Genomic DNA, 12,802 nt, shown 5'->3' with positions numbered 1-12,802 from the left:
ACCTTAAGACTGATATTTCTTCTTCCTTAAATGTTTGAGGAATTCATTAATATAGCCATATAGCCATCTGAGCCTGAATTTTATTTTGTGGGAAGAGTTTTATTTGATTCAATTTCTTTAATAAATACAAGACTAGTAAAACTTTTCTATACTTTTTTGTTAAATTGAATCTTCCTAGGAAGTTGCCCACTTCATAAAAATTTGAATATATTATAAAGTCATTCACAATTGTCCTCTCATCTCTTCCATGACTGTAAGATATGTAGTGATATTTCTTTTGTGAAAAATATTCTTTACCTTGTTCTTACATTTTTTGCTTTATCAGTTTCATCAGGGGTCTGTCAACTTTATTATATTTCTTCAACAATCAACTTTTGGGTTTATTCATCCTTACTGTATATTTGTTCTTACTTCAGTAGCTGTCATACTTCTTGTACTTCCTTGGGGCTATTACTTTTTTTTTTTTTCTAACTTCTTGAATAACAGACTCTGCTCATGAATTTTGTGTCATTTTTATGACACAGGAATTTAAGGCTATCCATGTCAAGTTACCAAGCTCTAAGAGCATCCCTCAGGTTTTGGTGTGGATTTTCATTATCATCCTTTAACTAAAATCTATGTTCTAGTTTTCATTATGTGATTTTTTTTCTTCCACTCACTGGTTATTTAGACATTTATTGCCAAACATAGTGATTCCCTATTTATCTTTCTTCGGCTGATTCCTAGGTTATTTATTTATTTATTTATTTATTTATTTATTTAATTTATTTATTTAATAAATAAATTTTTATTTAAGATATTTGACAAAGTTAATAAAATTTTTATTTAAGATATTTGACAAAGTTAATAAAATTTTTATTTAAGATATTTGACATGTAATTCCTTCTGCCGCCAATCACCATAGTTCCACCAAAGCCAGAGTGATGATCTTCAAAATAGCACTTTTAAAACAAACTTTTGTTCAATCCACAGCTGTCACTGTCCAGAGGTCTTCTTGGATCTCCACTTGAATATGGACATACTTCAAAAACTCCCCACTGTAATCTTTGAGGTCCAATTTCTTTAGAGCCCTTTAAGTCCAGACACTGTTTTCAAGTGAAAAGCCTTAATATTCATATTCCTATCTCTTCCTTTTCAGACCATTCTATCCTCTGTCCCATGTTTTTGGATTTTTATGCTCTCTTTTTAGACGCAGCTTCTTCAGTATAGTCCTCTTGTCGTAAATACAGATTCATTTTCTTTGGTATTTCAGAACTTACTATGGATTCATTATTGTCCACCAATTTGATATCACATCCATCATCATGTTCAAGAGTTGTTGCAGCCTCTTCCACTGTTTCTGACTCTTCAATAGGAGAGAGAGATCCATCATCATCCAAGTATTTGTATCTACGACTGTCAAAATCTTCCCTTTCTAAATCTTCACCAACATTCATTTGTTTCAAGGATTCCTTGAGATAGTATTCATACTTCAATTTTTCAAGGTAGTTGAAAAATCCTCTTGCCACCGCTTGCTCAAAGCTTAAAATCTTTCTCCATGGTAATGGCGTTTTTACATTCTCAGATTCTAAAAATGGGAACCCAGATCCTTTGTCTTTAACTTGTTTCTTATTTATTCAGGAGCATCTAGTGGTTTTTCTTCCTTCTGGTCTTCCCCTTGGTCTTTCTTTTGGCTTATATTTCCTCTTTTTACGTTCCTTTTTTTTGAATCTTTCAAAAATAGCTTTTAAAGTCAGGGGTCTTGGTTCAAAAGAGGAGTCACTAGATGAATCCCTTGCTTCAACACCTCCAGATGAACGAACAAACTTTTTTTTTTTTTTTTCGAACAAACTTTTTAATAGGGTTTCTTTGCCCCTGTTTTGGTGAGTAAGGGACACACTGAGTCTTAAACAAGCTGCTACCAGAAGAATTATCACTTTCATTGTCAATTTCTACAGCTGAATTAGATGCCATTATAGGTTGGGAAAATTCGTTACTTATTCTCCCCCAAGTCCTCTCCACATTGTATTCACCACTTGTTTGCTTCAGAGTTCTCAACAACCCCGCGGAAGGAAAGGATTCCTACGTTATTTAAATTGTAAGCAGACAACAAAGGATTTTTCAATCCTTTAGTGTTTATTGAGACTTACATTACAGTCTAGCATATGGCCAAACTCTGTAAACATTTCAGATGACCTGAAGAGACTTAACGTTGCAGTTGTGATGTGCCTTACATTCTATATGATGTCCAGAAAGTCAAGATGGTTATTTGGATTGTTCAAATCATTTATATTATCCCTGTTTTTTTTTTGGGGGGGGGGCTTCTTCTACCAGAGAGGTATGTTAAAATTTCCCATTATAATTGTAAACTTGGCAATTTCTCCTGATAGTTCTGGAAATATCTGTTTTATATACGTCACGATGTTTTACCAGATGCACACAAATTTCAAACTGTTATTCTTGGTAAATTAAATATTTCTTCAGTAATTTTACTGCTTTAGAGTCTACTTTGTCTAATACATTAATATACCATGGTTCTTTTTCCATCCTTTTATCTTCTTCTTTTAAGATTTTATTTATTTACTTGAGATAGAGAGAGAGAGAGAGAGAGAGAGAGAAAGAGAAAGCACAAGCAGGGAAGGGGCAGAGGAAGAGGGAGTACCAGGCTCCCCACTGAGCAGGGAGCCCCATAGGATTCCATCCCAGAACCCTGGGATCATGAGCTGAGCCAAAGGGAGATGCTTCACCGACTGAGCCCCCAGGCATCCTTCCATCCTTTTATGTTTTGATAGCCTAATATTTTTAAGACGTGTTTCTGGAGATATTCTATAGTTGGTTTTTAAAAATCCAATCTGGCAATCTTTCATAAGATTGTCTTATGAGTCTTTCATAAGACTCATATGAGTCTTTCATAAAAATTTTTTGTTCATTCACACATTCATATTTAAAAATTGACATAACTGGGCTTTCATCATCTTACTCAGTGCTTCCTATTTGCTCTGCCTATTCTAATGTGTTCTTTTCACTCTCCTTTATTACATACTTTTGTAGATTAAAAAACACTTTTATTAATCCATACCCCCTATGTTAGCATTGGTATTGTAAGTTTTTAAATATTGTGGCTAAAATATACATAACATAAAATCAACCATTTTTAAGTGTACAGTTCTTTGGCATTAAGTATATTCAGACTGTTTGGCAATCATCACCATCATCGATCTCCAGAACTCTTCCAGCTTCCTAAACAGAAACTCTTACCATTAAACAGGAACACCATTCTCCCCCTCCACCAGCCCAGTGATCACCATTCTACTTTTCTCTCTATGAATTTGACTACTCCAGGTCCCTTGTAGAAGTGGTTTCATGCAATATTTGTGCTTTTATGACTGGCTTATTTCACCTCTCTCAGTCTTCAAAGTTCATCTATGTTGCTCCATGGGTCAGAATTTCATTTCCATCAAGGCTGAATAATATTCCATGGTATGTATATATCACACTTTGTCTAGTCATCCACTGATGGATGTTTGGACTGCTCCCACCTTTTTTAGTTCTTATGAATAATGCTGCTTTGAACACGAGTCTACAAATTACCTGTTTGTATCCCTGCTTTCAGTTCTTTCAGCTACCCAGAAGTGGAACTGCTGGATCATACGGTAATTCTATGTTTAATGTTTTGAGGAACTGCCTTACTATCTTCCATAGTAGTGGTGGTATTCCCACCAGCAATGCATGAAGTTTCTTCACTATCACTTGTCATTTTCTGTTCAGGGTTTTTTGTTTTGGGGGTGAGTTTTGTTTTTGTTTTCTGGTAATAACCATCCTAATGGATGCAAAGTGCTGTGTTGTTGTGGTTTTGATAGCATTTTCCTAATGACGAGTGATAGTGAGCATATTTTTATGTGCTTATTGGCTATTTGCTTATCTTTTTGGAGAAATATCTATTCAAATCTTTTTCCCATTTAAAAATTATGGCTTTTCAAATTGTTGCTGAGTTGTAGATATTCTTTATATATTTTGGATATTGACCCTTATCAGTACTTCCTCTCATTCTGTGAGCTGCCTCTGTTGAGAGTGTCCTTGGATGCACATTTTTAATTTTGATGAAGTCTAATTTATCTATCTTTTCATATCCAAGAAATCATTGCTAAATCCAGTGTTGTGAAGCTTTTCCTCTGTTTTAAGAGTTTTATAATTTTGGCTCCTCTGTTTAGGTCTTTGATCCATCTTGAATTAGTTTCTGTATGTAGGTTAAGGCTCCAACTTCATTTTGTGTATGCTTTAAAAATTGTTCTTTTAGGGGCACCTGGGTGGCTCAGTCGGTTAAGTGTCTGCCTTCAGCTCAGATCATGATCTTGGGGTTCTGGAGTTGAGCCCCACATCGGGTTCTCTACTTAGTCATTGGGGAGTCTGCTTCTCCCTCCCCCTCTGTCACTCCTGCTCTTGAGCATGTGTGTGCTCTCTCTCAAGTAAATAAATAAAATCTTTAAAAAAAAGATTGTTCTTTTACGGATTGCCCCAAAGATTACAACATGCATCCTTTACTTACCAAAGTCTGATATCAACTGATATATGTGTAGGAGGAGAGTTAACACAGCAGAGCTGGGACTGCTCTCCTTAGAAAGACCTGATTGCTATGCTAGCTCTTGACTAGAGTCTAGGAACTTGGATTTTGGAAGGGTTTCCACCAATCCCAGAAGTGGTAAGAGTGGCTCACTGTACTGTATGAACAATATGGCTTATGTTGAACAGTTGCTTTCCTTCTTAGAGTCTGGAACTTTGGTATGCGCTAGACAGTGGGTCCTATGTTACCAGCCCCCAATAAAAATATTGAGCATTGATTCTCCAATGTGCTTTCTTGGTATACAACATTTCCTATGTGTCTACTGGATGTCTTTTTATTTTTCCTGCTTGGGATCTGAAAGGGTTTTATTGACTTTGCAGCTTGATGTTTCTCAACACTTAAAAAATGTTTCAGACATCTTTTTTTTTTTTAAATTGTGTTCTATTTTCTTTCCCTTCTTTTTGTTAAAACTCAGTTGCACACATATACCTCTCACTCCGCATCTTCTGTTTTCTATCCTTTTCTATGTCTGTGCTTCATTCTATAGTTTCTTCTGACCTATCTAATTCTCACTTCCAACTATTTGTCTAAAATGCTGTAGAACCTATTGACTGAGTTATTAAGTTGTTCTATTTTTCATTAATGGAATTTCCATTTTTAAAATATTTTCAGTTCTATATTGAAATTCTCAATCTTGTCTTCTGTCCCCCTGAATATAATACATCTGAATCAGTTAGCTTTTGCTGTGCAGTAAGTCATCTTCAAAACTTCATAGCTTAAAACAATGACCATCTATTTAAGCTTCTAATTCTGCCAGTTTAGCAACAGGCTGGCAGATGGGGGATTTTTCTCATCTTGGTTGGGCTTGCTCATGACTCTATGGACAGCTGCCAGGTTGGGTGGGTTGACCTCCTGATCTATGCCAGGTTCCGTCACATGTTTACCAGCAGCTGGCTATAGGCTGGAATGCCTTGGCTATGCTCCATGTAATCTTTTATCCTCTGACAGACTGTCTGGGCTTCTTCACGTGGCTGCAGCAAATTTCCAAGAGACAGCAGAGTAATCAAGTCCTCTTGAAGACTAGACTTGGAAATGGCACAACTTGTCAAAGCGAATCAAAACGCTAGTCTAGATTCAAGTGGTGGGAAAACAGACTCTACATCTTGATGAAAGGAGCTTCAAAATGACATTGCATTCAAAATGACATTGCAAAGGGTCACAAATGCAGGGAAGAGAGTAATTATGGCCATTTTTGCAAACAGTCTATCGATTTATTCTTTTAAGTGTCTGATAACTTAAATATCTGGAGTCCCTGTGGGCAGTTTCTATTGTCTAGCATTTATGCTAGTTTTCCTTTATGTGGTCTCATTTCATGTATTAGTTATTTTTGATGGTGCACTCTTATTTACAAAATAACTAATATGTGTGAAATTGCTGGTAAAAATAATTTGAAGCCTAAAATTATATTACTTTATTCCAGATAATTTTTCTTTTCTGCTAGGTGCATGTCAGAAATAACTGTAGATCATTTCACTCCAGCTCAGGCAATAAATTCTGATGCTGAGTTACAGTCCCTCTGAGGAACTATGTGTTTCTAGTTCATAGTTACTACTAGAGTACAACCTGCTGGAGTTCCAATCCATTGCTAAGAGTTCACCAAGGCCCCATCTCCCTCATTTCAGTGCTATCAGAAGGACTCCTTAAACTAGCTACCCCTCTTGCAAGTAATACCAGGGGAAAAGTGGTCCCAAATATTGGGCATATTTCCCTGAGACTCATCTCTGTCCCATGGCCCACTAATTCATCATTACCTGGATGGCTCTCCAGTGCCTTGTTTAAATAGATGTTCTTTACATTTATACAGCTTTTCTAGCTGTTCTCTATAGCAAGTTGGCTTTAACCTACCTAGATAGCAATAACTGAAAACAAATCTCCATTCACTATAACAAAGAATTCTATGTTTGTGCATATAATTAAAAATATATACACAAATTCGTTGGTACACCTTTCTGCAATAGGTAGAGCTTATTAATTCCCTTCCCCTTGAGTGTGGATTGCATACAATGACTCACACCTAAAATGTGACAGAAACCATGAAGTGTGAGTAGGTCATGGAGACACTGCAGCCTCCATATTGTTCCCTCTCTCTGGGGAAGCCAGCTGCCACAATGTAAAGACTCTTAAGCAGCCCCAACGGAGGCCTGTGTGGCCAACAGCCATCTTAGCAGCACATCCTCCAGTCTCAGCCAAGCCTTCTAATGGCTGCAGCCCAGGCAACATCTTGACTGCAACATCACAAGAGTTCCTAAGGGAAAACCACCCGGCTAAGCCACTCCTGAATCCTGACCTGCAAACTCTGGGATGATGAATGTCATTTAAGCAATTAAGTTTTGGGCAAATGGTTTTGCATTAATAGTTAACTAATGCAGTATGTTTGTGTCTTAATTTTATACTTATTTTGTTACCTTAAATTCAATACTATTTTTTATTTGAAAAAATCAATAGCTTAACATTTTAAAGTAATATTTAAATATAAAAGATATACTTGATTTACCTCTTGTTGCTTCCTTTATTCCAAACTGGAAGTAGAATTTTTCAAAACAGACGAAGTCATTTCCACAATAGTATTAATAGATAAGCCATTCAGAAAACCTTTATGATTTATTCTTACTTCCTGAAGAGCATCTATAATATGTTCTCTGTACGAGAGAAAAACACACATAAGCACTTGTTCTTTCCAAAGTAACACATTCTAAATATGGGTAAGTTATCACACCGAACTATATTTTTACATAAAAATATTAAAACCACTTAAAATAGAATTGCAGCCATTACCTACTAACTTCTGGATGTAGTTCAGCCAGTCTCTTCATGATTTTGGTAAAGCTACGTAGATTCAGTGTATTTGGAGGTATGAATTGAATAGGTGGGTCAGGTATTAATTTAGTTGATTCAATCTGTTTACAATTCTTCTTGACACCCTAAATAAACATTTAAAGTTTTCTTAAAATCAGTGACCAATAGATACTTTGGCTTAATTAAAATAAAATTTAAAATTACAAATGGTAAAATAAAAGTTCCTACGAAATTTACTTTGATTTGGGATTATTTATACCAAGTAGATTTTTTTGAGCCATGTTCAGAGCCATATTTAAAAAAAAAGTCACACATGTTTTCTAACAGTGGCAAAATATTTGAAGCTATGTCTAAATTAGCCTTTCTCAACTGGAATTACTTATCTGAACCACAGAACACAGGTGTTAACTATTTTCTCAATTTCTCTAAAGATAGGACATAACTAGTTCCATTCTCAGTGCACAGGAGAGGGGTTAATTCACTACATACAGTGGATATCTTAGGCTTATAGCATGGAGGCTTAGTTCTCTTACCTGACAGAGAAACACTAGTTTACATAGTAACTATAAATATTCTAAATTTTATTTACTAAATATGTAGTCAATACAAACTATATGCCCAGAACTGGACTACATATTATGGAAGGAAAACTAGTCATATACAACAGAACCCCCTCCACCTATGAATCTTACAATCCAATTGAACAGATAAAATTAAAATGGTTAATTAATTACCATTAATCATGCAAGTAGGCTATAAATGGTATGAAACCACTATATATCCCTTAAAAGTGAAAACTAAAGGAAGAACTGAGACTTTAAGTCTAGATGAACAGACTGGGCAAGATACAGAACTACTGTCTCTCTCCCATCAGAACATTAGTAGGTTTCACTATACAAGAACACAGAGTTCTACGCTGTGTTGTTCAGTGCTGCTTTCCCAGAATGTGCCCAGAATGTTTATGTATACGATTGGCATGCAATAACTGTTGAACACATACGAGTTTGGGATCCAGTAGTTTAAGTGAGTTCAAACCACAGAAAGGATGAGATTTCCAAGAAAGAACCAAATCACTACTAGACCATAGTAATAGCTACCATTAGGTGAGTGCGTTTTCTGTGGCAGGCACTCTTCTAAGGTTTTTTTTCTGTGTCAAACTCATTTAAACCTCACAACATTTGTGGAGTAGGAACTTTTACTCCCATTATAAGACGAGGAAGCTCAGACGCAGAGATTAGGTAATTTGCCCAGCCACATAATGAGTAGGTAGCAGAGACAGGCTCTGCTTTTCATTGTAGACAGTAGATATTTTCTAAATAGATGAATGTAATGAATAAATGTTGAGAAGCTGAAAAAAGAAAAGTGCTAATAGCTCATACATTAAATAAAAATTAACTCAAAATCTTTGTGACTATGCGTTTTGCCATGATTTCTTAGATACAACACTAAAAGCACAAGTTAAAAAGTAAAAAGATTGATAAATTATATTTCATAAAAATAAAAACTCTTTTAAGATGTATTAGAAGGAAAAGACTAAGTACAGGTTAGAAAGAGTATTCCCAAATCATGGATGTATCTTATAAAAGGTGTGTGTACTCAGAACATTAAAAACCTCTCAAAGCTTAATAATAAACAATTCATCAATCGATGGACACTTGGGTGGTTGCCATAATCTGGCTATTGTAAATAATGCTGCTATAAAAATCAAGGTCTATGTATCCCTTTGGATTAGTATTTTTGTATTCTTTGGGTAAATACTCAGTAGTGCAATTTGCTGGGTGATAGGTTACTTCTATTTTTAACTGAGAAACCTCCATAGTCTTTTCCAGAATGGCTGCACCATCTTGCATTCCCACCAACAGTGTAAGAGGGCTCCTCTTTCTCCACATCCTTGCCAACATCTGTTGTTTGCTGTGTTGTTGATTTTAGCCGTTACGACATGTGTGAGGTGGTATCTCATTGTGGTTTTGATTTGCATTTCCCTGATAAGTGATGTTGGGTATATTTTCACATGTCTGTTGGCCATCTGGATGTCATCTTTGGAAAAATGTCTATTCATGTCTTCTACTCATTTTTAAATCATATTACTCATCTTTTGGAATTGATGAATGGAGAAAGAAGATATGTGTGTGTGTGTGTGTGTGTGTGTGTGTGTATATAGATATATATATATGCATATATGTATAGATATATATATACCGATATATATATATGCTGGAATATTACTCAGCCATAAGAAAGAATGGAATCTTGCTATTTGAAATGACATGGATAGAGCTAGAGTGTGTAACAGTAAGTGAAATAAGACCGAGAAAAACATACCACATGATTTCACTCATACGTTGAATTTAAGAAACAAAAAAATTAGCAAAGGGGGAAAAAGGTAGAGAAACAGACAAATTAAGAAACAGATTCTTAACTAAAGAGAACAAACTGATGGTTACCAGTGGGGAGGTGAGGAGCTAGACAGGGGATTGGGATAAAGGACACATTCGTTGTGAGGAGTACCAGTTGATGTAAGGAAGAATTGAATCACCATTAACTGTAACCATTCCAGTTAGCTGTATGTTAACTGGAATTTAAATAAAAACCTAAAAAACATAACCCTATAAAAATGGTCAAAACATGAACAGGAATGAAATGCTATTACCAAACAATATGGATTACTCTCAAATGCAGTAAGCTGTCAGACTAATAAGGTTACATAATATTCATTTATATGACATTCTGGAAAAGGTAAAGTAAGAACAGGAAACAGACATTCCAGACAACGTTCTGGAATGATGGAATGATGGAACCGTGCTGTATCCTGATTGTGGTGGTAGTTACACGTCCATGTGCATTGCCTAAACTCAGAAATACCAAAAGGAGTGAATTTTACTCTATGTAAATTTTTTAAAAATTTGTGGCATTCCTCTAGGACCCTGGGCATTTTGCTGAGCAGTGGAGACAAGAGTGAAGGGGGCAACTTCATCATTTTCCATGTAGTGTTTAAAACCCCAATGAGGGGGATCCCTGGGTGGCGCAGCGGTTTAGCGCCTGCCTTTGGCCCAGGGCGTGATCCTGGAGACCCGGGATCGAATCCCGCATCGGGCTCCCGGTGCATGGAGCCTGCTTCTCCCTCTGCCTGTGTCTCTGCCCCTCTCTCTCTGTATGACTATCATAAATAAATAAAAATTAAAAAAAATAAAATAAAACTCCAATGTGGTAAAATTGAGGGCATATAATAATAAAATGACTATATTTTATGGTTTTAATGATTATGAATTAAGGATCAACTTTGAAAAAAAATGATGGGAGAGTGTAACTAACTACTTACATAGGAATAGTGTCCAAGAAAAGGAGGAAAAAAGACTGCAAAGTACTGGCAAAGAGTCTAGTTAAAGGTAAAAAGAAATAGTCTATACCAGGCCCACAAAGATCTATTTCACCCCCCTCCCCAAAGAGCAACTAAGTCATACAAAAAACAGGTTATGGTGGACTCAAGGTTAGAAACGATACAGATTAACATTCTCATTCCCACTTCAAGATCCCTGATTCTGGAGTTATTGTTCTACAAACCTACTTATTGCGGTATGGCCTATACAAAGACCATTTAAGGGATCCAACAAGAAAACTAACCTTCTGGTCAAAAGGAAAAAACTCATTGTCTTGCTCAGATCCCAGCTGCCTTGGCCTAGTTCTGGGCAATCTTGAAATAGAGGAGACTGAGTTAGTTTCTTTGTTGGTGTTTCTCTCCAGATTATTCCAAGTAACTCTATTTCCATTTTTGCAGGAAAGTGGTGATGTATATTCTCCAGGAGTTTTAACAAGCCGCACATTTACTGACTTTCCATTTATTTCTATCCCATTCATTTCTTTCACGGCCATCTTTGCATCAATGTTTTTTTTAAAAGCAAGGGATGCATATCTAACATATAAAAGGAGAAAATAAAGGTTGTTAATGACTAAATTGCCTCACACTTCACTTTGTAACTACTGGATACAGACATATCTTTTACAAGAATAGCTGCCCCTAAAAATAAAACGGTTACTATGCTTTCCTTGGGATTAGGAAGGATATTTATTATTTAGGATAACTAAATAAAAACAAATTAGAGGCCCTTGGGTAGCTCAGCTGGTTAAGTGTCTGACTTTGGCTCAAGTCATGATATCAGGGTCCTGGGATCGAGCCCACATCGAGCTCCCTGCTCAGCGGGGAGCCTGTTTCTTCTCCTCCTTCTGCCCCCCACCTCTGTTTCTGTTCTGTCTTTTTCAAATAAATAAAATCTTTAAAAAAACCCAAATATGGTAAGTAAAAGACAGCATTTCTTGTTAATTCTCTATTAATTTCACATTAAAATTTAATGTAAAACATTTGCAAAGTTGCTATATGACAGAGTAACAGATTACTAGCCTTAGGATAATTGATTATTTTTTCTAAAAAACTTAAAATTAATCTCCATATATAAAACATAACCCTGAGGTGGATCAAAGGCTTAAATGTGAAAGGCAAATTTTAAAAACATTTGGCAGAATATGTAAGATAATGTCCTTAAGACCTTGTAGTGGAAAAAATAGGACCAAAAATGCAGTCAGAAAAATCTAATCAGAATTATAACCATCTGACCGAGAAAGTTAGGCAAGAGTCATCCTTCTGAAATCACCAGCCATAGAGGTGTCAGTGGGAGGAGATAAATCAAATCTGAAACAGAGTTGTTTTCAAAAGACACAACTATGGATATACTTTTGTAAGTTCCTGTATTTTTCTTTTAAAATGTGTTTTCTAGGGGCTCCTGGGTGGCTCGTGTTTGAGCGTCTGCCTTCAGCTCAGGTCATGATCCTGGGGTCCTGGGATCGAGTCCCACATCGGGCTCCCTGTGAGGACCCTGCTTCTGCCTCTGCCTGTCTCTGCCTCTCTCTCTGTGTCTTATAAATGAATACTTATAAGTATTTAAATAAAATAAGTAAATAAAATCTTTTTAAAAAATGTGTTTTCTAAACTTCCACACAGGTTGTATAATGCTTCAAATAGTAAAACAAAACAAAAAATAAAACAAACAAAAAAACCAAGTTTTTTTTTTTTTTTTTTTAAAGGGTTTAATGGGATCCCTGGGTGGCTCAGCAGTTTAGCACCTGCCTTTGGCCCAGGGCGTGATCCTGGAGTCCCAGGATCGAGTCCCACATTGGACTCCCCGTGTGGAGCCTGCTTCTCCCTCTGCCTGTGTCTCTGCCTCTCTCTCTGCGTCTCTCATGAATAAATAAATAAAACGGGACTCCAGGATCACGCCCTGGGCCAAAGGCAGGCGCTAAACTGCTGAGCCACCCTGGGATCCCCAATAAATAAAATCTTTTTAAAAAAAGGATTCAACAAATACTAAAAGAGTATTTCACATCAAGTAATACTTCCAAGGCTTACAAAACTAC

The 12,802-nt window shown here is 36.2% G+C and overlaps 1 protein-coding gene and 1 pseudogene across 2 annotated transcripts in view; both read right to left on the bottom strand.

Annotated features, from left to right (window-relative positions):
* The window catches only part of RBM44 (RNA binding motif protein 44), a 40,572-nt gene that overhangs the window by 2,521 nt on the left and 25,249 nt on the right, over window positions 1–12,802 (bottom strand). For both annotated transcript variants that reach the window (XM_038574335.1, XM_038574336.1), the window contains 3 exons: window positions 11,018–11,306; window positions 7,376–7,521; window positions 7,095–7,239 (listed from right to left, as the gene is read on the bottom strand). In XM_038574335.1, coding sequence (XP_038430263.1) covers window positions 7,110–7,239; window positions 7,376–7,521; window positions 11,018–11,306 — 565 coding nt within the window. In that variant the 3' untranslated portion in view covers window positions 7,095–7,109. The remainder of the gene's footprint in view (window positions 1–7,094; window positions 7,240–7,375; window positions 7,522–11,017; window positions 11,307–12,802) is intronic.
* On the bottom strand, window positions 834–2,391 carry LOC119877544 (annotated as a pseudogene).

Source organism: Canis lupus, chromosome 25 (genome assembly GCF_011100685.1).
Source record: "Canis lupus familiaris isolate Mischka breed German Shepherd chromosome 25, alternate assembly UU_Cfam_GSD_1.0, whole genome shotgun sequence".
NCBI classification, from domain to species: domain Eukaryota; kingdom Metazoa; phylum Chordata; class Mammalia; order Carnivora; family Canidae; genus Canis; species Canis lupus.
Note: the sequence above shows the minus strand (reverse complement) of the source record. Positions and strands in the feature narration are given on the sequence as shown.